Here is a 25663-nt window from a genome sequence, read left to right as displayed (position 1 = left end):
TTTCACTTTTGTATATTATTTTTTTTACTTCTACTTCCTCGTTTTGCTTTCCTGCGTTTTCACATTCTCATAATATTAATCTTCCCAATTTCTACACATTTAAATACTCTCTTTTGTTTCTCTTCTTTCCCATTCGTGTTTATTTTTTCCTCCTTTTTATTGTTTTCTTCCAACTTTTTCTATTTCTTTTCATATCCTCTTACTTTTTCATATATTCTAAGTCTTATTTCGCCTCTTATCCCTTCTCCCTACTCTGCCTTGCTTTAATTCTTCCATCGCCTTCCTCGTAACTTCCTTTTTGTATCCTCTACGTTCTTTGAGTTTTAATTCCTTGACATTTTTTCTTCCATTTCCTTGTTCCGTTTTCTTGTTCATCTTTTTGTTTCCTTTTTGCAAGTCTTGTTTTTACTTCATCTAATATTTTTTCCTTTCTTTTTTTTCTCCGTCCTTCTTCTTTTGCTTCTTTTCTTCCTCTTATTCCTTCGAAACTCTCACTTACTCATACTTATTATTTCCATATTACTCCTTCTCCTCCTTTTTCCTGCCCACAAACTTTTCCTTCGATTTTGCATTCTGCTTTCATCATTTTCCTCCTATTCTCTTCCTTTTCTTCTGCAGTGGTGATGCCAGGAAGAAGGGGGGGGGGGGATATGGTAGTCCTGGTGGTTGAAGTGCCTGCCATGATGGTTCTAATGGTCGTTATTCAAGTGGTGGGTGATTAGTAGTGGTGGTAGCGGCAGTGTTCCTGATAGTGTTATTAGTTGGAATGCTTATTTTGAGTTTAAGTCTACGGGTTTGTTATACCATGTTTCAGTTACCATTCTTCCATTGTGTGTGTGTGTGTGTGTGTGTGTGTGTGTGTGTGTGTGTGTGTGTGTGTGTGTGTGTGTGTGTGTGTGTGTGTGTGTGTGTGTGTGTGTGTGTGTAAAATTCACCGTGGCCTGATCGCGTTTTCCTTTTAGTGTCACATTTTTGCACAGCTCTCCTCCGCCCCGCCCTTCTCGTGGCCTGACAGCCAATCACACAGCAGAGCCGCGTGTGGGATGCCAGGTTCCACTTCCCGTAAAATTCGTCAATTTTATCTGTGTTTTCCATGCATAAAAAGGTCGAAGATACATAAGTGTGTACTATGTGGACGTATTTTTTTTATTATTTTTTCATTTGATTTTGTTCGACTTTGATTAAATCCAGTCAGTGAAGAAATAGAACGGCCAGACTGGTGTGTTGACATCGTCACTTCATGAGAGAGTTTTGTGGGAGCTATTTTCAGGTAGATGGAAACAATTTTGTTAGCAAAATTTCAATATTTTGATTTATTGATGAAGGAGTTATTGGCAAGTCGGAGAACAGATTTGGCACGATTCTTGGCATAAATGTTAAGACCATTTTTAGCAAAAGTTCTAAGGCTCCGGCACTTTCTGTGAGCTGCCTCAATCGTTGATAGCACGCGAACAAGCGTGACTGAACCAGGGAATTTTTACATGATAAATGAATAACGCGGAATGTGTGGCTCCATCCCGATCTCACCTCCGTCACGCTCTGGGCACGCGTCTCAGACCTGGAAGCTATAATCATTCCGCAGAGAATGAGAGACAAAATAAAACTCAGGTCATCATACTGAGCTGAAGCATACTGGCAAGAGCATTCTAATACCTTTCATTTAAATATAGTTTTAAAACGGGTGGTCGTTCAGACAACTCCTTACATAACGTTTCTTGTTCTGAGGTGCAACACGACCCCACTATCCCTGCCTAAGGTTTTTGTAAGACAATATTTTCTATTTTTTCATTTGAAATATAAGATAAGAAATGTAAGCACACATGCGTCCAAACACTCCCCACAGATGCGACACTCTTGAACAATTTGTTCCGCAAGTGGCACCGTTCCATGGGATGCGTTCCTCTGCATGGTGATTTTAGTCAGCTGGCGAGCCGTTCCTCTCAGTGTGATTGTGGTGCTACTAGGCACTCCTCACTAACTGATAACACAAGTCAGAGACAGATACTGTTCACAGGTTGTTGACAAATGCACCAGGAGTGTACGTCACCTGTACAACGCTGAACATTTGAGTTTGATCACGACGCTGTGTACTCGCCCGGTGCTCACAGAAACTCGCCACCACTCGGCTTTGCGCCTCTCTTGGCACGACTTCTGCTGCGGGAGTTGGTGCCCCGATGTGTCTGCCCTCCGTAGAAATGCCTTGTTTCGTATCTTGGCGGGACGTGGCTGCTGGCGTTGTGCTGGCGTTGCTGTGAGTGGCGGCTGCTGGTGTAGTTGTGTGCAGCATACCAGCCACTGTTTTGCTGGAAGGAGTCGTTCCTCCGCTGTGCCGGCCTCTCGAGGTGCCGAGTTGCGCCACGCAGCGAGTTAGAGGCGGATCTAACGGGCTGCTGGTGAGGCCTCGAGGTAAAGTTGGGAGGCTGAGTGACTTGGAGCGGCGCGGCGTATCTGAAGGTGTCGTGGCCACGGTACACCTCACGTTCCTTAACGGGGGCGCGGAGGTTACCAAGGTTGAAGGGCACGTGTCTTGGACAGGTGGACCGTGGCATCTTTTCTTTCTTCAGGATACCTTTAGGAGACTTCCCTTCAGTAGTGGTATTCATTTGTGCACAGCGAGCTGCTCCAACTGTTTGCTGGTGTCGTGTGTTGTGTTTCTTTACCGCGTCCTTTGCTGGCCCTTTCTGTGGCTTCACTGTTCTCTCCTTTCGCCTTTCCAGCTCAGGACGAATGCTGGAGAGAGGGAAGCCATACCTGAAGTAGTCGTAGCCACAATACAGTTCACGATCCTTGACGAAAGTGTTCAGGTTCTGGAAGTTAAAGCGCACACATTTATGAGCGGTGCTGGCCGTCTTTCCTTTCTTGAGGATCCCTGTGAGGTGTTCTGGCTCATTGATTTTGTTGGGTGAATCTGTTGCTTCCTCTGCTACTGTTTTCTGAGCCTCTGGTAGTTTGTTTACTGCTTCCTTTGGTGGCTCTTCCTGTGGCTCCACTGCTCTCTCCTTTAGGCTTTTCAGCTCAGGACGAATGCTGGAGAGAGGGAAGCCATACTTGCAGTAGTCGTAGGCACAGTACAGCTCACGAATTTTGACGAAAGTGTTCAGGTTTTGGAAGTTGAAACTGATAGTTTTCTTGACCGGTGTTTGAGATGCATCCCGCTGTTTGAAGCTGCTGATAAGGGGCATCTTTTCCGGTGGGCCGGTAACGGCCTTGCTCCTGCTGGAAGGAGCGTCCCCAGCAGTGCCTTGGTGCCCGGAGGGGAGCTCATCGTATACCTCCTTTATTTTCTCTCTCTTGACCATGTGCAGAGTAATTACGAGAGTTTGAACCCTCTTGCCATGGCTCTCCAATTGCGTGCAGTCTTTTTGTGAGACTGTTGTATCATCCACTGGCTTGTGGACCTTCTCTCTCTTCACCAAGTGGATTATGATGATGAGAGTTTGACGCCTCCTGCCAGTGGCCTCCTTTTCGCCCTTTCCCACCACCCCGTCAGCATCCAGCAGGGTGTCGGAGGGGATCTCCTCCTCCACCACTGAGAGAGGCTGAGTAGCCTTCTTCAGGCAGACCAGGGCCTGTTGCCCTGCATCGGCCTGGGCACCCGCGTTCTCGGTTTCCTCGACGATGTCGTCAGGTTCCTCGGAGGGGCTGCGGCGCTTCCGCCTGGCGAAGAGCCAGCCGAAGCACCCGCAGCACCAAGACTTCTTCACTTGTTTTTGCTGAGTCATTTTAATGTAAATGAACAATCTTTAGCAGGAACGTGCAGGTCATCAACGTTGTCCTCTTCTGGGATGGCTTCTCCTCGTCGTGTGCCGCCTTGGCTACACCGACCACTGGCGGGGACGCTCAAAAAAGGCTGAGAGTGTAACGCTGGGGCGATGGGACGTAATGCAGGTGACGAAATGTTGCTGGAAGTAGTGCGCCCATCCCACACCCACGCCCTCATGCTCCTCCTGCCACCCACACCAACCCACACAACCCACTCCCTCATCCCTGGCCGAATGTTTGCTACCAGTATTACGCCATGTGCGCCCATCCCACACCCACGCCCTCATGCTCCTCCTGCCACCCACACCAACCCACACAACCCACTTCCTCATCCCTGGCCGAATGTTTGCTACCAGTATTACGCCATGTGCGCCCATCCCACACCCACGCCCTCATGCTCCTCCTGCCACCCACACCAACCCACACGACCCACTCCCTCATCCCTTGCCAAATGATTGCAACAAGTATTACGCCCATGCCAATGCCGCCCCCACGCCCTCATGCTCCTAGCTCCTTCTACTCACACCAACCCTCATAATTCATCCCCTCACCTTCACTTAAACCTGCCGGCGCCGCAACACACATCTCGTCACACCGAGAAGCCGCCGTGAGCTGGGACTGGCCGCATCGTGCCCACCTTACCCAATGAACCACTCGGCCGAAAATTCTTGCCACAAACCCAGCAAGAACTTCGTATTATTAATCTTACAAGAATAATAACGTCACACAAATATATTTCCCTTATATTGATTATTGGCAATGAAGGGAGGCGTACAAAATATTTTCAGTTACAAATATTTAGCTGCTGCAACAATACGATTTCTCGGGTAGTTTTTTTCTTCTGTATTTTCACAGATGACGCGTTTAACGGCGTGAGGCTTTGTTAACTACTGGATCGTCCCGCCTTGCCCTCCAGGAGCCTTGGTGATGGATTTGTCTCTTGTTAGCATTGAACTACACACACACACACACACACACACACACACACACACACACACACACACACACACACACACACGTAACACGACCTCTTACCGCCACGTGGTGACTCTCTCTCTCTCTCTCTCTCTCTCTCTCTCTCTCTCTCTCTCTCTCTCTCTCTCTCTCTCTCTCTCTCTCTCTCTCTCTCTCTCTCTCTCTCTCTCTCTCTCTCTCTCTCTTCTTTTTTTGTCTAGTCTTCTTTTATTCCGCTCACCCATCTTCTAATTTACTCCTGCTTATGATCATTCTCTCCCAGTTTTAATTCTACGTTTTCATCTTTTTTTTCCTTTTTCATCTTCCACTCTTTTCTATTCAATGTTTTTTCCTTTCCTTTTTACTCTTTTCTTACTTTTTTCTCCTTATTTTTATTGTTTTCGCTTTTTCTGACGGTCTTCGCTTAACATTCTGCTCACATTAAACTGTTTCCCATTGATTTTCCTTTTTTTGAGTCTCCGTTTTCCTTCTTCCTCTTCCTCTTCTAATTCCTTCTAATCATCACTCTCTTCTTCTTCCTCATTATCCTCTTCCTAATTTTGCTTTATATCTTATCTTTATTTTCTTCCATCTCATTTCTTTCTTAACCCTTCAAGCGCAGGCTAGATTTTTGCCGCGCCTGGCCTCCACGCAGCATTTTCACTCAAAAACACACCTCACTTCAACCTCAAGTATCTTCTCTCTTACTGAGCTAACGTTGCTGAATGAGGTATCATTGTAAAGTCCTTTTCCTTAGCTGCCCTTTGACGTTAATTTGAACACCATATAAGCATTGGTAGAACGAGTACAGAGTTATGAAGTAGGAACTATGAAGACATATTATTATAGAGATACCCACCTCTATTGTTCTTATTTTCTATTATTTAGCAATAAAAAGCATCACTTTTTTACAGCTTCTGTGTACCATACCCATATAAAGCTCAAATTTTGTATTATTGTAAAAATCTGTGGTTAGCATTACTCGCTACACTTAGCAATGAACCAAAATCCATGCTAGAATGCTGTACTTGCATTGTGTAACAAAAGGAATGATAAAAAAACAGAAAACAACACTACTAATATTTTTGAGATTACAAAGGGTAAGTTTTACGGTTCGCTACATACTTATTGTTGTGCCTCTCGCAACATTGTACACACTGGCTCAGGCGTTGCCAGGCTGCACCCTCCACGCCGAACGGCCACTGTATGACACGTAACATTTGCATTTCATTTTTCTGCATCCAGCGTTTATTTATCATACCTATCACAAATATATACAGATAACATCATCGTGCATGTTAGAATGAAAAAAAAAAAGTTAGGATCAGGCGTATCCGTGGTGGTGGTCTCTGTAGCGGGGTCCACACTTGTGGCGGAGCTGACTGGTGAGGGCGATAAGGCAGTCCTGACAGGGCGTATATTTCTGACATGGCGTAGATCTTCATGTATGTTAGAATGATAAAAAATCCCCTTTCCCTTGTGAAAATGTTCAGGAACATCACCAGAAGCACTGCTTTCATTGACAAAGCCATATCCATCACCATCACTACAGTAACTTAGAGTGGCATCACTGTCACTACCAAGGATTGTGCTTGTGACAGTTTTATCTAACTCTGCTTCAATTTCGCTTTCTTCCAAGGCTTTCCTGATGTTTTTTATTGGTGTTGAGGTCAAAGGGGCCCCATCTTGAGGATGGATTTGACTGGAAGGTGAGCGGAGCTGCGGGGTCTAGCGGACATCTTGTCAAAGCTAGCACAAGGCGTTAACTGACCACTGATAATGTAAGAGAGTGTTTGTGGGCATTGTAGGAAAGAAAACGGCATGTTTACTGTACTTGACGACAAACCAACCAAATCTGGCGGCGCGTTCATAAAAAAAATGCCATGTCCACTATTGTGGACACCCGCGCTACGAGCCCACGCTCCGGCTGTCCACTATTGTGGACACCCGCGCTACGAGCCCACGCTCCGGCTGTCCACTATTGTGGACACCCGCGCTACGAGCCCACGCTCCGGCTGTCCACTATTGTGGACACCCGCGCTACGAGCCCACGCTCCGGCTGTCCACTTTTGTGGACACCCGCGCTACGAGCCTACGCTCCGGCTGTCCACTATTGTGGACACCCGCGCTTCTGAGCCCACGCTCGGCTGTCCACTATTGTGGACACCCGCGCTGAGCCCACGCTCGGCTGTCCACTATTGTGGACACCCGCGCTACTGAGCCCACTCTCCGGCTGTCCACTTTTGTTGACAGCCGCGCTACGAGCCCACGCTCCGGCTGTCCACTATTGTGGACACCCGCGCATGAGCCCACGCCCCGGCTGTCCACTATTGTGGACACCCGCGCTACGAGCCACGGCCGGCTGTCCACTATTGTGACATCCGCGCTAACCCACGCTCCGGCTGTCCACTATTGTGGACACCCGAGCCCACGCTCCGGCTGTCCACTATTGTGTCACCCGCGCTTAAGTTAATTAACCCATGTTCATCTTTTCAGTCCCCTTTTTTTCCTCTTTCAGTCACTTCCTCTTCCTCGTCCTCTTCCTTCCAGTCCTCACGCTCTTCTTCCTCCTCATTGTCCTACTCCAAATTTTCCTTTTAATCTTGTTTTTTCTTCTGTTTGTTTTCCCATTCATTCTTAATTTGGTCTACATCTTTTCTTTTTTCCAACCCATCTTTCAGTTCCTCATTATCTCACTAAACTTTAAATCCCATGTTCTTTTCTTTCATCTCTCCCTCTTACTCCTCCTCCCCATCCATGTTTTTACTTATCCGTCTTTATATTTTGTTTTTCAGCCTCATTCGTATATTTCTCGCCCTTTGTCTTCTCTCTCTTTTATCGTCTCTGTCTGTTTTGTCTTACGTGTCTTTCTGTTTTTATTGTTCTTGCATTTCATCTTCCTCCTTCCTGTCATTTCACTTTTGTATATTATTTTTTTTACTTCTACTTCCTCGTTTTGCTTTCCTGCGTTTTTACATTCTCATAATATTAATCTTCCCAATTTCTACACATTTAAATACTCTCTTTTTTCTCTTCTTTCCTCTTCGTGTTTATTTTTTCCTCCTTTTTATTGTTTTCTTCCAACTTTTTCTATTTCTTATCATATCCTCTTACTTTTTCATATATTCTAAGTCTTATTTCGCCTCTTATCCCTTCTCCCTACTCTGCCTTACCTTAATTCTTCCATCGCCTTCCTCGTGACTCTCCTTTTTGTATCCTCTACGTTCTTTGAGTTATAATTCCTTGACATTTTTTCTTCCACTTCCTTCTTCCATTTTCTTGTTCATCTTCTTGTTTCGTGTTTGCATATTTTGTTTTCACCTCATCTAATATTTTTTCCTTTACTTTTATTTTCCGTCCCTTTACTTTCCCTTCTTTTCTTCCTCTTATTCCTTCAAAACTCTCACTTACTCATACTTATTATTTCCATATTTCTCCTTTTCTTTTTTTCTACTCAAAAACTTTCCTTCGATATTTGGGTTCCCCTTTTATCATTTTCCTCCTATTCTCTTCCTCTTTTGTAGTAGTGGTGGTGATGGATGGGTAGGGGGCGGCTGTATGGTAGTTCTTGCGGTTGAAGTGCCTGCCATGATGGTATTAATGGTAGTTATCCAAGTGGTGGGTGATTAGTAGTGGTGGTAGCGGCGGTGTTCGTTATAATGTTGTTGGTAGGTATGCCTATTTTGAATTTGAATCTGCGGGTTTGATGTACCATGTTTCACTGACTATTCTTCCAGTGTGTGTGTGTGTGTGTGTGTGTGTGTGTGTGTGTGTGTGTGTGTGTGTGTGTGTGTGTGTGTGATCGCGTATTCCCGTTCTGTGTCACATTTTTGCACAGCTCTCCTCCGCCCCGCCCTTCTCGTGGCCTGACAGCTAATCACACAGCAGAGTCGCGTGTGGGATTTGGATGGGGCAGTGTTACGAGTTGCGTCCCACAAGGGTCGGTGCTGGGTCCTCTGCTTTATATTATTTTCATCAATGACTTGGACACAGGAATTAGTAGCGATGTCAGTAAGTTCGCAGATGATACCAAGATCGGTAGAGTAATCCAATCAGACAGGGCCGCTCGGGTTCTCCAGGATGAGCTTGACAGACTATATGATTGGGCGGGGAAGTGGCAGATGGAATTCAATGTCGGGAAGTGTAGCATTTTGAGTGTAGGTAGGAATAACTCCTCACACAATTACTCCTTAAATGACACTCCTCTAAACAGGTCCGGGCGTGAGAGAGACTTAAGCTACGGTCACACTTGTTATTGTTAACGCGATACGCGCGGCAGTCTGGTCACACCACATGCAAAGTCCGCTAGCTAGCTAGCTAGCGGACCATATCATAACAACACTAGCCGCTATGGAGGAAGCACTTCTTGGATTCGCTCTGTCCACAATTACTCTTGCCACTTGTTTTGTAGCCAGTGAGGACTTAAAGAAGAAAAGAAAAGTGAAACGAAAGTGGATAAGACCATGGCTGGCAAGTGTGTTCGCTCTTGCTCTTGCTCTTGCTGTACAGGTGACCCGTTGGAAAGTCACCGAGGTCAAATAAGAAATGAATATTATATTTCCATTAAAGAAAAAAAATACATTTGGAAATTTTCTTGTATTGTCGTTTAGCTTTTATATTACGCATTTAAAGTCCCTCCCCAAAAAAAGAAATGGAATATTTTTTGATTACATGTATGCTGAATAAACGATAGTTTCTTATTCCCTTCCATTCGGCTACCGCTGCCGCCAGCAGTACGGCCAGTGAAAACGGTCCGTATCGATAGCTCAAAGCAGCCGATATCAGTAGCTCGTGCAGCGCAAATGGCTGGCCGATCAAGCCGTACCGCTGGATCCAGCGATATCAGTAGCTAGTGTGACCGCACCTTTAGGAGTCCTAGTGAGCGATGACCTCCGTCCTAGGGCTCAATGCATTCAGGCTAAAAATCGGGCCATCAGAGTACTTGGTTTCATCTCAAGGAGCGTAAGCAATAGGAGCGCTGAAGTCATCCTCAAACTTTACTTAGCACTAGTTAGACCTCAGCTCGATTATGCAGTTCAGTTCTGGTCCCCCACTATAGAATGGATATCAAGATGTTAGAATCTGGAAAGAGGAGGATGACAAAGATGATTCAGGGGGTGAGAAACTTGCCTTATGAAGACAGGCTGAAGCATTTAAATCTACACTCTCTAGAAAGGCGAAGGTTGCGAGGAGACTTGATCGTAGTCTACAAATGGATGAAGGGCTTTAATAGAGGGGATGTCAATAAGATTTTGATAGTAAAAGAGCCAGGTAGGACGCGTAGCAATGGTTTTAAGTTAGACAAATTCAGATTCAACAAAGACAGAGGCAAGAATTGGTTCACCAATAGAGTGGTGGACGAATGGAACAGGCTTGGGGGCCATGTTGTGGGTGCCAATACCGTAGATACATTCAAGAAGAAGTTAGATAAAGCCATGGATGGTGAGGTAAGGTGGGGTTGAGTGCACAGGAGCTGCCTTGTATAGGCCAACCAGCCTCTTGCAGACTCCTTACGTTCTTATGTTCTTATGTTCCATTTCCCGTAAAATTCGTCAAGTTTATCTGTGTTTTCAACATAAAAAGGTCGAAGATACATAAGTGTGTATATGGACGTATTTTTTTTATTATTTTTCATTTGATTTTGTTCGACTTTGAGTAAATCCAGTCAGTGAAGAAATAGAACGGCCAGACTGGTGTATTGACATCGGCACTTGATGAGAGAGAGAGAGAGAGAGAGAGAGAGTGTGTGTGTGTGTGTTTTGTGGGAGCTATTTTCAGGTAGATGGAAACAATTTTGTTAGCAAAATTTTGACATTTTGATTTATTGATGAAGGAGTTATTGGCAAGTCGGAGAACAGATTTGGCACGATTCTTGGCATAAATGTGAAGACCATTATTAGCAAAAGTTCTAAGGCTCCGGCACCTTCTGTGAGCTGCCTCAATCGTTGATAGCACGCGAACAAGCGTGACTGAACCAGGGAATTTTTACATGATAAATGAATAACGCGGAATGTGTGGCTCCATCCCGATCTCACCTCCGTCACGCTCTGGGCACGCGTCTCAGACCTGGAAGCTATAATCATTCCGCAGAGAATGAGAGACAAAATAAAACTCAGGTCATCACACTGAGCTGAAGCATACTGGCAAGAGCATTCTAATACCTTTCATTTAAATATAGTTTTAAAACAGGTGGTCGTTCAGACAACTCCTTACATAACGTTTCTTGTTCTGAGGTGCAACACGACCCCACTATCCCTGCCTAAGGTTTTGTAAGACAATATTTTCTATTTTTCATTTGAAATATAAGATAAAATGTAAGCACACATGCGTCCAAACACTCCCCACAGATGCGACACTCTTGAACAATTTGTTCCGCAGAAGTGGCACCGTTCCATGGGATGCGTTCCTCTGCATGGTGATTTTAGTCAGCTGGCGAGCCGTTCCTCTCAGTGTGATTGTGGTGCTTCTTGGCACTCCTCAGTCTCTGTTATCACCAGTCAGCGACAGTTACTGTTCAGCGAGTGTTGAGAAATGCACCCGGAGTGTACGTCACCTGTACAACGCTGAACATTTGAGTTTGATCACGACGCTGTGTACTCGCCCGGTGCTCACAGAAACTCGCCACCACTCGGCTTTGCGCCTCTCTTGGCACGACCTCTGCTGCGGGAGTTGGTGCCCCGATGTGTCTGTCCCTCGTAGAAATGCCTTGTTTCGTATCTTGGCGGGACGTGGCTGCTGGCGTTGTGCTGGCGTTGCTGTGAGTGGCGGCTGTTGGTGTAGTTGTGTGCAGCATACCAGCCACTGTTTTGCTGGAAGGAGTCGTTCCTCCGCTGTGTCGGCCTCTCGAGGTGCCGAGGTGCGCCACGCAGCGAGTTAGAGGCGGATCTAACGGGCTGCTGGTGAGGCCTCGAGGTAAAGTTGGGAGGCTGAGTGACTTGGAGCGGCGCGGCGTATCTGAAGGTGTCGTGGCCACGGTACACCTCACGTTCCTTGACGGGGGCGCGGAGGTTACCAAGGTTGAAGGGCACGTGTCTTGGACAGGTGGACCGTGGCATCTTTTCTTTCTTCAGGATACCTTTAGGAGACTTCCCTTCAGTAGTGGTATTCATTTGTGCACAGCGAGCTGCTCCAACTGTTTGCTGGTGTCGTGTGTTGTGTTTCTTTACCGCGTCCTTTGCTGGCCCTTTCTGTGGCTTCACTGTTCTCTCCTTTCGCCTGTCCAGCTCAGGACGAATGCTGGAGAGAGGGAAGCCATACCTGAAGTAGTCGTAGCCACAGTACAGTTCACGATCCTTGACGAAAGTGTTCAGGTTCTGGAAGTTAAAGCGCACACATTTATGAGCGGTGCTGGCCGTCTTTCCTTTCTTGAGGATCCCTGTGAGGTGTTGTGGCTCATTGATTTTGTTGGCTGAATCTGTTGCTTCCTCTGCTACTGTTTTCTGAGCCTCTGGTAGTTTGTTTACTGCTTCCTTTGGTGGCTCTTCCTGTGGCTCCACTGCTCTCTCCTTTAGGCTTTTCAGCTCAGGACGAATGCTGGAGAGAGGGAAGCCATACTTGCAGTAGTCGTAGGCACAGTACAGCTCACGAATTTTGACGAAAGTGTTCAGGTTTTGGAAGTTGAACCTGATCATTTTCTTGACCGGGGTTTGAGATGCATCCCGCTGTTTGAAGCTGCTGATAAGGGGCATCTTTTCCGGTGGGCCGGTAACGGCCTTGCTCCTGCTGGAAGGAGCGTCCCCAGCCGTGCCTTGGTGCCCGGAGGGGAGCTCATCGTATACCTCCTTTATTTTCTCTCTCTTGACCATGTGCAGAGTAATTACGAGTGTGAACCCTCTTGCCATGGCTCTCCAATTGCGTGCAGTCTTTTTGTGCGACTGTTGTATCATCCACTGGCTTGTGGACCTTCTCTCTCTTCACCAAGTGGATTGTGATGATGAGAGTCTGACGCCCCCTGCCAGTGGCCTCCTTTTCGCCCTTCCCCACCACCCCATCAGCATCCAGCAGGGTGTCGGAGGGGATCTCCTCCTCCACCACTGAGAGAGGCTGAGCAGCCTTCTTCAGGCAGACCAGGGCCTGTTGCCCTGCATCGGCCTGGGCACCCGCGTTTTCGGTTTCCTCGACGATGTCGTCAGGTTCCTCGGAGGGGCTGCGGCGCTTCCGCCTGGCGAAGAGCCAGCCGAAGCACCCGCAGCACCAAGACTTCTTCACTTGTTTTTGCTGAGTCATTTTAATGTAAATGAACAATCTTTAGCAGGAACGTGCAGGTCATCAACGTTGTCCTCTTCTGGGATGGCTTCTCCTCGTCGTGTGCCGCCTTGGCTACACCGACCACTGGCGGGGACGCTCAAAGAAAAGGCTGAGAGTGTAACGCTGGGGCGATGGGACGTAATGCAGGTGACGAAATGTTGCTGGAAGTAGTGCGCCCATCCCACGCCCACGCCCTCATGCTCCTCCTGCCACCCACACCAACCCACACAACCCACTCCCTCATCCCTGGCCGAATGATTGCTACCAGTATTACGCCCATGCCAACCCCGCACGCACACCCTCATACTCCTCATGCCACCCACACCAACCCACACGACCCACTCCCTCATCCCTGGCCGAATGTTTGCTACCAGTATTACGCCCATGCCAACCCCGCCCCCACGCCCTCATGCTCCTAGCTCCTTCTACTCACACCAACCCTCATAATTCATCCCCTCAGCTTCACTTAAACCTGCCGGCGGCGCAACACACATCTCATCACACCGAGAAGCCGCCGTGAGCTGGGACTGGCCGCATCGTGCCCACCTAACCCAATGAAACACTCGGCCGAAAATTCTTGCCACAAGCCCAGCAAGAACTTCGTATTATCAATCTTACAAGAATAATAACGTCACACATATATATTTCCCTTATATTGATTATTGGCAATGAAGGGAGGCGTACAAAATATTTACAATTACAAATATTTAGCTGCTGCAACAATACGATTTCTCGGGTAGTTTTTTTCTTCTGAATTTTAACAGATGACGCGTTCAGCGGCGTGAGGCTTTGTTAACTACTGGATCGTCCCGCCTTGCCCTCCAGGAGCCTTGGTGATGGATTTGTCTCTTGTTAGCATTGAACTACACACACACACACACACACACACACACACACACACACACACACACACACACACACACACACACACACACACACACACACACACACACACACACACACACACACACACACACACACACACACACACACACACACACACACACACACACACACACACACACACACACACACACACACACACACACACACACACACACACACACACACACACACACACACACACACACACGCACACACACACACACACACACACACACACACACACACACACACACACACACACACACACACACACACACACACACTCTCTCTCTCTCTCTCTCTCTCTCTCTCTCTCTCTCTCTCTCTCTCTCTCTCTCTCTCTCTCTCTCTCTCTCTCTCTCTCTCTCTCTCTCTCTCTCTCTCTCTCTCTCTCTCTCTCTCTCTCTCTCTCAGTGACTATGTCAGTACTATAGTCTGGCCGTTCTGTTTCCTCACTGTCTGGATTTTATCAAAGTCGATGAAATTCAAGTGAGAAATATTTTTAAAAATACGCCCACATGGTATGTATCTTCGACCTATTTATGCATGGAAAACACAGGTAAATATGACCAATTTCACGGGAAGTGGAACCTGGCATGCCACACGCGGCTCTGCTGTGTGATTGACTGAAAAGCCTCGAGAAGGGCGGGGCGGAGGAGAGCTGTGCAAAAATGTGACACAGAACGGGAATACGCGGCCTGATCACGTACTGACCTTTTTGTTTCATGGCAGTGTGGCCGAGAAAAAGTGATAAAAAAGCAGTTAGAGATAAATTTTCGGATAAATTCTTTTAAATGAACCATACTGGTATTCATAGAGATGATTTCTAACTTTGAGATAAAATGACAAAACCTACACGGAAAATAAATGCTATATAATTATAGTAATTATCTGTGCACAGGCAGAGTCAACTCTTTGGAGTCTAGGCTCAATGAGACCGTTTTCTTGATATCGTAACACAGTACTATGACTCGGCGGAGTTTATCAATAATTTAGTCTTTAGTATAATTTACTGTTTGATGCTACGATGTCAAATTCCCGCTCCGTATCCTGACTGTACGATTCCATGACTCGCTCACTCAGACGCTCAAACTCCCATTAGTTAGCTGTTGTGTGGGTGAAAGAAGGCAGCCGCTCACTGACCACTCACCGACTCATCTCTCCGTCCGCACTCCATGCCGACTACCGACGTCTGCTGGAAAGTAAGCAGCACCAGCTCAAGTGTACTTTCTATTCTTTCTCTGGCAAAAATAAATGAATAAATGCCTCCGCGACGCAATGGTTAACTTATCTGATTACGAAATTGCGGGCCTAGGTTCGAATCCTGGCCTAGGCGGCGGCGTCCAGCACACCCAGCTATTCATTTTACCTCTCGGGATGGTCATTAAATGGGTACCTGCGGAAACCTGGGAAAGGTGAACTGTGCTATCCCGGTTGTTACACTGACACTGCGTCGGGTTAAGATACCACAGGCTGAAAGGGCCAACGGGACGGAGATGAGCACCGCCGCCACGCGCAGCTTTAGGATATCCTCCCAGCTTTACCTTACCTTTAAAATAAACACCAGATCACGTCATACCACCTCTGCATGCGTTCAGACAGGACATATCGCTCAAATAGATTGTTATTTCTGCAATTAACGGAGGATTATTCGGCACGTTATTCGACGCATACGAATATTTACCACGAGTTTTCAAATGCAAATGATAACACTTAAATGTCGAATAACAATAACTCGAATACGAATAAACCAAAGTACTCTATTCCACTGTTATCGATTATGGATACTGAATACGAATACTCTAATCCTGACTCACATACACACACACACACACACACACACACACACACACACACACACACACATCGAGGCAGACTAAATGAAGGAAAGCTTTTGTTCTTTCTCCAACACTAATTAAAGTTTCTTCATTCTAATCATCTCAAATAGACGATAAATTGGCGGAAGAGGCGAGGAGGGAGGGAGGGATGGAGGGAAGGAAGAGGGAGAGGGGAGGGATGGAGAGAAGATATGAAGGGTGGGAGGGGAAGAGAGGGAAGGAGGGAGGGAGTGGAAGGGACGGGTAGGATGAGAGAGAGAGAGAATACGAAGGGGTGAGGGGATGGGAGGGAAGGAGGCAGAGAGATGGAGAGAGTGAGGGAGGGACGGAGAGGGAGAGAGGGAGGGATGAGGAGAGGAAAATAATTGAAGTAAATCCACAAATCAGAGGAGAGGGAAATAAATCTTGTGAATGAGAGAAAAAGAATGATGATTAGAGAGAGAGAGAGAGAGACTTAAAAATTAAATAGATAAAATTATAAAAAAAAATGAAGAGTAAAATAAAAGAAATAAAAAAAGAATATAGAGAGAGAGAGAGAGTAAACAAAGCCTTCAAGTTGATATTTAATCGTGAATTTTAATTTGGCGCAGACCGACTTTCTTTTTTTTTTCTTAAATACATTAATTTCTTCTTCCTGAACTTTACCTCAAAACTGCAGTGACTTATTTTACTAGTTTTATTTCCTTTGTTTTGTTGCTTTACTGAATATGTTGACGGTGTTTCTTTATTTGTTGTTCTTTAAATAAATCTGTGACGCTGTTTTGATTTCTGTTTTTCATCTCATTCTTTCATGTTTTAGTTTTATTTCTTACTTTTTTTTACCTGTTTTTATCTTTCCTCCCTTCCATCTTTCTTTATCTCCCTCCCTTCCATCTTTTTTTCCCTCCCTTCCTTCCATCTTTTTTTCCCTCCCTCCCTTCCATCTTTTTTTCCCTCCCTTCCTTCCATCTTTTTTCCCTCCCTCCCTTTCATCTTTTTTCCCTCCCTCCCTTCCATCTTTTTTTTCCCTCCCTCCCTTCCACTTTTTTTTCCCTCCCTCCCTTTCATCTTTTTTCCCTCCCTTCCTTCCATCTTTTTTTTCCCTCCCTTCCTTCCATCTTTTTTTCCCTCCCTTCCTTCCATCTTTTTTCCCTCCCTTCCTTCCATCTTTTTTCCCTCCCTTCCTTCCATCTTTTTCTCTCCTTCCTTCCATCTTTTTCCCTCCTTCCTTCCATCTTTTTCTCCTTCCTTCCATCTTTTTTTCTCTCCCTTCCTTCCATCTTTTTTTCCCTCCCTTCCTTCCATCTTTTTTTCTCTCCCTTCCTTCCATCTTTTTTTCCCTCCCTCCCTTCCATCTTTTTTCCCTCCCTTCCTTCCCTCTTTTTTTTCCCTCCCTCCCTTCCATCTTTTTTTCCCTCCCTCCCTTCCATCTTTTTTTCCCTACCTCCTTCCATCTTTTTCCCTCCTCCTTTCATCTTTTTCCCTCCTCCTTCCATCTTTTTCCTTCCTTCCTTCCATCTTTTTCCCTCCCTTCCTTCCATCTTTTTTTCCCTCCCTTCCTTATATCTTTTTTCCCTCCCTCCCTTTCATCTTTTTTCACTCCCTTCCTTCCATCTTTTTTTCCCTCCCTTCCATTTTTCCCTCCCTCTCTTTCCTTCTCTATTCCTCTTTCTTACCTCTCTTCTATTCCTCCTTCTCTCCTTTCATTCTTTCCTCTACCACTTCAACCTATATTCTCATTTCTTCTCTCATTTTCCTCCTTCCCTTTCTTCCTTCCTTTTTCTCTCCCTTCCTTCCTTCTTTTTAGCCCCTTTTTACCTGTCTCTCCGTTCCTCCTTTTCTCCTTCCCTTTTTTCTCTTCTACTTCATCTACCTGAACTTTCCTTTCTATTTGGTTTTCGTGTTCATCGTAAGTATTTTTTTCTTTTCTTTTTTTACTTTCTACATTTCCTTTCAAACATTCACTTAACGTCACTATCTTCAATCTATTCTTCCTTTATTATTGTTGTTGTTGTTGGTGGTGGTGATGGTGGTGGTGGTGGTGATGTTGTTGTTGTTGTTGTTGGTGGTGGTGGTGGTGGTACTGTTGCTGCCGAACGTAACCGCTATTTAACTTCCATTCCCCAAAAAAGAACAAATAGAATAACTGAAATATATATAAAAAAATGAAAAAAATATATATAACAAGAAAATCCAGTAATATATTTCCTGAGAAGCAGCGAGAGATGAAGGGTCATAGATATCCCTCCATCCCTCCCTCCCTCTCTCCCTCCCTCCCTCCCTCCCTCTCTCCCTCACTCTTTCCCTCCTTCTCCCTTCCTCTCCCTCCATGCTTCACCTTTACTCCAATCTTTCCTTTTCCTTTCCTTCATTCATGTCTATTATCTTCCTTCCTTCCCTCCCTCCCTTCCTCCTTCCCTCCCTCTCTCCCTCACTCTTTCCCTCCTTCTCCCTTCCTCTCCCTCCATGGTTCACCTTTACTAAAATCTTTCCTTTTCCTTTCCTTCATTCATGTCTATTATCTTCCTTCCTTCCCTCCCTCCCTTCCTCCTTCCCTCCCTTCATCCATCCCTCACTCACTCCCTCACTCTTTCCCTCCTTCTCCCTTCCTCTCCCTCCACGCTTCACCTTTACTCCTTTCTATCCTTTTCCTTCCCTTCCTCCCTCCTTCCTTCCTTTCTTCCTTCCTTCCTTCCTTCCTCAATGTTTTACCTCTACTCCTTTTTATCCTCCTCCTCTCCTCCTCCTTCTTCCTTAACTTTTCCTCCCTCCCTTCTTCCCTTCTCTTTCCCTACCTCCTCCTTCCTTTCCTTTCCTCTCTCCTACCTCACCTGCCTAAATTTCTCTCTCTCTCTCTCTCTCTCTCTCTCTCTCTCTCTCTCTCTCTCTCTCTCTCTCTCTCTCTCTCTCTCTCTCTCTCTCTCTCTCTCTCTCTCTCTCTCTCTCTCTCTCTCTCTCTCTCTCTCTCCTCTCTCTCCTCTCCTGTCCCTTCCTTCCTCCCCTTCCTCCCTCCTCCTCCCTCCCTCCTCCTCCTCCCTCCTTTCCTCCTCCTTACCTCCCTCCCTCCCCCTCCTGCTTCAGGTGAACATTACTCTTGAGAAGAAAAATAGAAGAGCAAGAGAGCTGGAGGCGAACACTACCCTGACTCTCTCTCTCTCTCTCTCTCTCTCTCTCTCTCTCTCTCTCTCTCTCTCTCTCTCTCTCTCTCTCTCTCTCTCTCTCTCTTATCGCTTAATTATGCTTATTTACTCATTTTCTCACATTGTCACTCATCCATTCATTCTTTTTGTTCATATTTTTGCGCGTTCTCTTACTCACTTTTCGTTCACTCTCACTTCTTTCGTTATTCAGTCATGTTAACTCATTATTCATTCACTGCCTCTTGTACGTCATTCCTCTCTCCTATTTTTTCTTTTCTTCCTCACTTTCGTAAACGCTTCCTCACTTACTCACTTACTCTTTCACGAACTTACTTTAATTCATTCATTCGTTCAATCACTTACTCACTCACCCCTTCCCCTTCCTCTCCCCTTCATTCCCTGTCACACTCTCCCCCCCCTCCTTTCTCCCTCTTCCCTGTTTCGCCGCCCCCCTTCCCTTCTCCCTCTTCCCTGTTTCGCAGTTCTCCCTTTCCTTCTCTCCCTTTCCTGTCACGTTTCCCCGTCTTTCCTTCTCTCTCTTTCCTGTCACGCTTCCCCGTCTTTCTCTTTCCTGTCACACTGCCCGTCTTTCTCTCTCTTTCCTGTCACACTGCCCGTCTTTCTCTCTCTTTCTTTCCTGTCACACTGCCCGTTTTTCTCTCTCTTTCCTGTCACACTGCCCCGTCTTTCCTTCTCTCTCTTTCCTGTCACGCTGCCCCGCCTTTCCTTCTCTCTCTTCCCTGCTTCACTGCCCCACCTTTCCTTCTCTCCCTTCTCGCAGAAAAAGAAACGCTTATGAGATATCGTGGAGCAGTGCCTAACGTGCCTAGCTATGAATCCGCCTGCCCGGGTTCGAATCACGGCCGGGACTGTCGGCATTCAGTTCACCCAGCTGTTCATCCTTCCTTTCGGGCTGGTCGATAAGTGGACACCTGGAAAAACCTGGGGAAGATAAACTGTGCCAATCCGCGACGTCACACACTGGTCTGCATCCCGGGGTAATGGCTTCTTCCCTCCACGGGCTATAAGGGCCAATGCGACGGAAATGAGCACCGAGGCCACGCGTAGCTATAGCGCATGCCCCGAACTTTACCTTCCTATTTAAATGAGGGAATGTAGTGCAGCGAGTAGCGGGCTTTTTTTTATTATTGTTTACTTTTTTGTGCCCTTGAACTGTCTCCTTTGTTGTAAAAAAAAAAAAAAAAAATATTAGCACGAGTTTTTTTTTTTTTTCTTTTTTTCCTCAAAGCGAGTCATGCGCCACCGGAACAATCTCCCTTCAAGAGTAGTAAGTGGGAAAACATTCAAGTCCTTTAAATATCAAATCGACCACTACTTTGTTGCGTCAAGAGTGAGCTGAACTAACGTACCAGCGTGCTTTGTTCTCCTCTGCAGGGACGAAGGGAGTGTCGAGCAGGTGAACCACTAGAGCCCCCAATCGCGTAGTGAGCCAATAGACTTTCTGTTGCCTATATTTTCATGTTTCCAGGTGTACATGTTTCCTTTTTATTCCCTCCCACTCCATCCATCCTTTCCTCTCTCCCTCCCTCCCTCCTCTACCTCTGTAATATCATACTTTATAAAAAATGCATAATATATCCCAGGAAGATCTTTGCAGAGGAGGGAGGGAGGGAAGGAGGGAGGGAGGGAGGGTAAATGTAAAGAAGGAAGAGAGTGGATTTAGGAGGAAAGGGAGAGAGAGGGATGGGAAAAGGAACGAGAGAAATGAGGTAATGAACAGAGAGAAATGGATGAAGGAAAATGAAGAGGGAGGAAGAAAGGGAATGAGAGATGAAAAGTGGAGGGAAGGCGGGACGGAGGTAGAGGAAAGGAAGGAAGAAAGGGAAGAAGGGAAGGAAAGAGAAAATGAGCCAGGGAAGATAACAAAGGGAAAGAGAAGAAAATAGAAGATGAAGGGAAGAGAGAGAGAGAGAGAGAATTGAAAAGGTAGAAGATAGGAAGAGAGGAAACAAGAAAGGAGGCAAAGAGGGAAGAAGAGAGGGAAGAAAATGTAGACGATATAATAAAAAAAGAGAAAGGAAGAAATTAAGAGGAAAAAGAATGGAAATAGAGGAAAGGAGAGAGAGAGAGAGACGAATACATACAACAGCTTTCCTAACTCATACATCAGGCTGTAGTATATTGGTGAGAGAGAGAGAGAGAGAGAGAGAGAGGAATGGAATAGTAGACAAAGTGGTGAAAAGTGATGGAAAATGAAGAGGGAAAGTGGACATAGACAGAAAGATAATGAAAGGAAGGGAAAGAGAAAAGGGAAGAAGAAACAGAGGAAGAGGAAGGAAGGAAGTGATAGAAGGATACATCTGTGTGAAAAAGGCAAAAGAGAAGAGGTGAACATTGAAGAAAAGTAAGAAAAGGAAAATTAGAAAAGAGAAGAGAATGATGTCAAGGAGAGGAGAGGAAGAGAAGCGAATATGGGAGAAAGCAGTCGAAAGGGGAGAGTTTGGAAAGGCTGAAGGAGGTGGAAAAAAAACAGAAACAGACCCAAGAAAATTGATAAATGGCAGAGAAAGAGAAGTGCAAATGTGAGTAGAGAGATGACAGGCAAATGGAAGGAGACTTAAAAGAAGAAGAAGAAGAAGAAGGAGAAGAAGAAAGGAAAAAAAGAAAAAGAAAAGAAGAAAAGTAGTAGATTAGTTGAAATGGGAAAGATGAAATTGGGAAGACAGAAGCGAGAAGGATGAGGAAAAGGTTAGAGAAAGGGAGAAGAAAGAGGAGGAGGATAGGGAAAAAAAGTATGGAAATGACGAAGGGAAGGGAAAGAGAGAGAGAAAAAGGAGCGAAGGAGAGGCGAAGGAAAGGGATGTAAAGAAATTGCAGACTAAGGAAAAGACAGACTCAGGAAATATAAAGAGAGAAAAGGAAGGGAATGAGGGAGAGAAAGAAGCGAAGGGAAGAGGAAAGGAAGGGAAAGAGAGTAAAGAAAACGCAGACTAGTGAAAAAAATAAACAAAAGAATGTCGATGAAAAACTTTAAGTGCATCGTCATAATGTTTAAGAGAAGACAATACGGAAGAGAAAAAGGGAACAATGAAGGAAAGGAAGAGGAAAACAAGGCCGAGTACGATGAAGAAGAAGAAGAGGAAGAGAAGCAGAGAGTGACGAAGAAAAGAATGATGATGATGATGATGATGATGAGGAGGAGGAGGAGGAGGAGGAGGAGGAATAGGAAGTAGAGGAAAATAATAAGAAAAAGAGGAAGGAGGAGAAGAGGAGGAAGACAAAGAAAAAGAAGGAATATAAGAAGAAAAAGAAGAAGAAGAAGTAGAATAGGAAGAAGAAAAAAAAGAAAAAGAAGAAGAAACAAAAAACGAAAAAGAAAAGAAGACAAAAGTAGTAGAAAAAGAAGAAAAGAAGAGAAGGAAAAGGAAAAAATGTATATGAAAAAAGTTAATGAAGAAGAAAAAACAGAAGAAGCAGAAGAAGAAGAAGAAGAAGAAGAAGAAGAAGAAGAAGAAGAAGGAGAAGAAGATAAAAAAAAGAGGCCTCGCGTGTGTGTTGGGTCACGACATAATCATAGTAAAGAGGGAGAGAGGGGTGTTATAACTCTCTCTCTCTCTCTCTCTCTCTCTCTCTCTCTCTCTCTCTCTCTCTCTCTCTCTCTCTCTCTCTCTCTCTCTCTCTCTCTCTCTCTCTCTCTCTCTCTCTCTCTCTCTCTCTCTCTCTCTCTCTCTTCTCTCTTCTTCTTCTTCTCACTCTGTCTCCATCTATCTATCTATCTATCTATCTATCATTATCTATATATGAATTCATTAATAAGTAACTACTAATTATCATCTGTCAAATTTAACAACTTCACAATCATTATATTTTTTATCTATTAATTATTTCGTTATATTTATTGGTCGTGTCACGGTATTGCTTTCGTGAGGAGCATTATTAATTAAACCACTCTAATTCGTGTTTTGATTCATGCATTTCGTAATCCACGCATGTAAACAGCAAATCCGCGTTGACGTTTTTTGCTGCACAACCAATTTATGTTCGGTCCGTTTGTCATTAACCCGGTAGCTGCGGGGAAAATGTATCTTAAAGGCCCCTCTAAGCGAATTAATGAGAAAAAATCATCACTCACGCAAACCATTTCATAATATATAGTACCAATGCATTTGTGATCAGTTTGTGCATCATCTATTCGGGGGGTTTATATCATGGTAAAAATTTGGCCCATCGCTGCTACATGGTAAAGCCACAAATTTGGCCCGTCGCTGTTACCGGGTTAACGTCACTCATCTCGTTACGGGTATGCACGGCTCAGGAGGCAGGGCGAGAGAGCAAAACTAAACCACAAAAAAAAATACTATAATGTCCCTACGACGAGAAATCCAGATGGTGACGAAAGAATTAATGTTTTTGTTTCGTGATGGGTTGTATAATTCACCGCTTGGATTTTTTTTTTCAGTAAAGGAAGAGGAAAGAAAAGAAAGAATGCCCAAACGACGTGAAATATAGATGAGGTCGAATTAATGGACAGTTTTGGTTGGAGGCGTGTCATAACATTCACGCCTTGGAAGAATTTACTACGGATTTTTTTTTTTTCAGTAAAGGAAAAGGGAAAAAAAAAAAGAAAACAAAGCTAAGAAAATTGATAAAAGGGAAAAATGAAGGTGCAAATATGAGTGTGAGAATGAAAAGGTAATTAGAAGAAGAGGGAATGTTGAAAAAGAGGAAAGATGAAGATAAAAGAAGGACAGGAACGAGAAGGATGAGGGAAAAGTTAGAAAAATGGGAAGGAAAGAAAGGGAAGAAAGAAAATGGAGAAAAGGAAGCGCAAATGTGAGTGTGAAGATGAAAAGGTAAAAAGAAGAAGGAATTTAGGAAGAGGAAAAGTTGAAATACGAAAGATGAAGAAATAAGGACAGGAACGAGAAGGAAGGAAAAAGGAGGAAAGAAAGGGAAGAAAGGAAAGGAAGAAAAAGAAGTGCAAATGTGAGTATAGTGATGAAAAGGCATTTAGAAGAAGAGGGAATTTAGGAAGAGGAAAATTTGAGATACGAAAGATGAAGAAAGAAGGACAGGAACGAGAAGGAAGGAAAGAAAGGGAAGAAAGAAAAGGGAGAAAAGGAAGTGCAAATATGCGTATGATGATGAAAAGGTAATAGAAGAAGGGGGAAGTAGAAAGAGGATAAGTTGAGATGCGAAAAATGAAGACTTAAGGAGGACAGGAACGAGAAGAATGAGGGAAAAGTTAGAAAAATAAGAAGGAAAGAGAAGAAAAGAAAGGGAAGACAGAAAACAAATCCACTAAGCACTGCTCCTACAAAAATAAATTAAATCGAACGGCCTGAAGAAAAGAGAAAGGGCAAAGAAAGAAAAAAGAAAGGAAAAAGAAGAAAAAAGAGGAAAATAAAAAAAAGTAATTGAGAAACAAGAAGATTAAGAAGAAGAAGAAAAAGAAGAAGAAGAAGAATACATGAGTCTTAGCTATGAAATTCGTGAAGTAATTATCAAAGTGTTTTACCTGAGTAACAAAATCAAGTAGGTCTTTAAATTTTCCTCCCATAAAATCCACAGCATACTTCTAAACCATTTTCCTTTTTTTTTCTTGTAATAACCACAGCAGGGGATGCGTTGAATGACTTTTTGATATTCAACTTCCTAGTGCGAGAGTTAGCCAGTGTCTTCATTCTTTCATCCCTTCCTCTGGTAAACTCTGGAGCCACATTCGTTTACCAGCATGTCTTCTTTCCCATGACTGAAACTCTCTTAAGAATGGAGCGTCAAAAAAGCTCTCATTATATACTAACTCATCTGACACTTTTAAGTTTTGGTATTTTTCATTTAGTGTTGCCTTTTGACAGTTTTCTATGCTCCCCAAAATCGAGTATATACATGTATGATTTACTTTTTTTATATAAGTAATGTTAAAATGCAATAGTAACATGCAAAGGAACAAAGGTTAAATGCGAGTGCGTGTTTGTTGCATTTAAATAACTTCCTAGAATGGTCCATGACGTTCTTAATCCCTTAATAACATTTCTTTGTAATATTTCAGGAAGGAAACGGAACGGGCAGCGGCGTGGCTCAGGGCGTGAAGGTGTGCAGCGTCAAGCAGGCGTGTTGGAGGTGGGTGTGCGTGTCTGGCTATTATCTCTGTCTGTATTAATGTTTTCCCTATTGTGTGTGTGTGGGGAGGAGGGGGGGAAGAGTACAGGTAACGTTGAGGGTGTAGAGGTCAGGTGGGCGTGTGGAGGTGTGTAGCGTGCTGGGGGTGGGTGTGCGTGTCTGGCTATCACCTCTGTCTGTATTAATGTTTTCCTTATTGTGTGTGTGTGGGGAGGGGGGGGAAGAGTACAGGTAACGTTAAGGGTGTAAAGGTCAGGTGGGCGTGTGGAGGTGTGTAGCGTGAGGCAGGTGGGTGTAGGGGAGGGGATGCAGGTGGAGTATGTCACGCAGTCCTTCTATGCACTTAGTAATGTTTCCCTTCGTTGTGATTAAAAGTGACGCAAGTGGTGCCAAGGTTGGGTGGTCGTGTGAAGGTCTGAAGTGCCGGGCAGCCGATAAGAAAGTATGACAGGTGCGTGACAGGGAGAGTAAAGGGCTATCACACTGGGCAAATTTTCCGTGGATCTTCAGTCAAACCACGATTTCCGCTGGCGTGGCTCTCATATTTCTGTGGTTTTCTGGCGTGTCCACAATCTTCCAAAGCTACGGTTGATTTCACTGAAGGACGACGGTATTACTCACCATCATCAGCAGCAGTAATAACAAGAAACAAATGAGAACCACGCCAGCGGAAATCGTGGTTTGACTGAAGATCCACGGAAAATTTGCCCAGTGTAACAGCCCCTTAACGCGACAAGGTATGTGGCAGAGAGGAACACCTGTTTACACGACTAA

At 44.9% G+C, this 25663-nt stretch overlaps 2 protein-coding genes across 6 annotated transcripts in view; both read right to left on the bottom strand.

The window, feature by feature from the left end:
- LOC126994128 (uncharacterized) overlaps positions 1-13223 on the bottom strand; it is a 52327-nt gene extending 39104 nt beyond the window's left edge. The window contains exons 1-3 of one of the 5 annotated variants that reach the window (XR_007748820.1): positions 12619-12942; positions 3049-3398; positions 2570-2751 (exon numbers count right to left, since the gene is read on the bottom strand). Coding sequence is in view for 3 of the 5 variants with exons in the window: in XM_050853375.1 (XP_050709332.1) it covers positions 3273-3722 (450 nt within the window). In the remaining 2 variants the exon portion in view is untranslated. Of the gene's footprint in view, positions 1-2569; positions 2752-3048; positions 3840-12618 lie in introns of those variants that run through there. The other 4 variants (XR_007748819.1, XM_050853374.1, XM_050853375.1 and 1 more) reach the window with 4 other exon arrangements.
- LOC126994130 (uncharacterized) lies at positions 11293-12602 on the bottom strand. Its single transcript, XM_050853377.1, has 2 exons — positions 12271-12602; positions 11293-11973 (listed from the first exon to the last, which is right to left on the bottom strand). Exons 1-2 carry the CDS (start codon positions 12600-12602, stop codon positions 11325-11327), a joined length of 981 nt encoding a protein of 326 aa, XP_050709334.1. The 3' UTR covers positions 11293-11324.
- Positions 13224-25663: the final 12440 nt, after the last annotated feature.

Source organism: Eriocheir sinensis, unplaced genomic scaffold (assembly GCF_024679095.1).
Source record: "Eriocheir sinensis breed Jianghai 21 unplaced genomic scaffold, ASM2467909v1 Scaffold725, whole genome shotgun sequence".
Taxonomy (NCBI): Eukaryota; Metazoa; Arthropoda; class Malacostraca; order Decapoda; family Varunidae; genus Eriocheir; species Eriocheir sinensis.
The sequence above is the reverse complement of the archived record's forward strand: the minus strand, read 5'-3'. Positions and strand labels throughout refer to the sequence as shown.

Coding starts and splice junctions, on each gene's coding strand:
- LOC126994130 (XM_050853377.1), bottom strand. CDS start 12,602: ATGATACAACAGTCGCACAAAAAGACTGCACGCAATTGGAGAGCCATG. Junction 11,974..12,270: donor TGTGCCTACGACTACTGCAA/GTATGGCTTCCC, acceptor CGACTACTTCAG/GTATGGCTTCCCTCTCTCCA.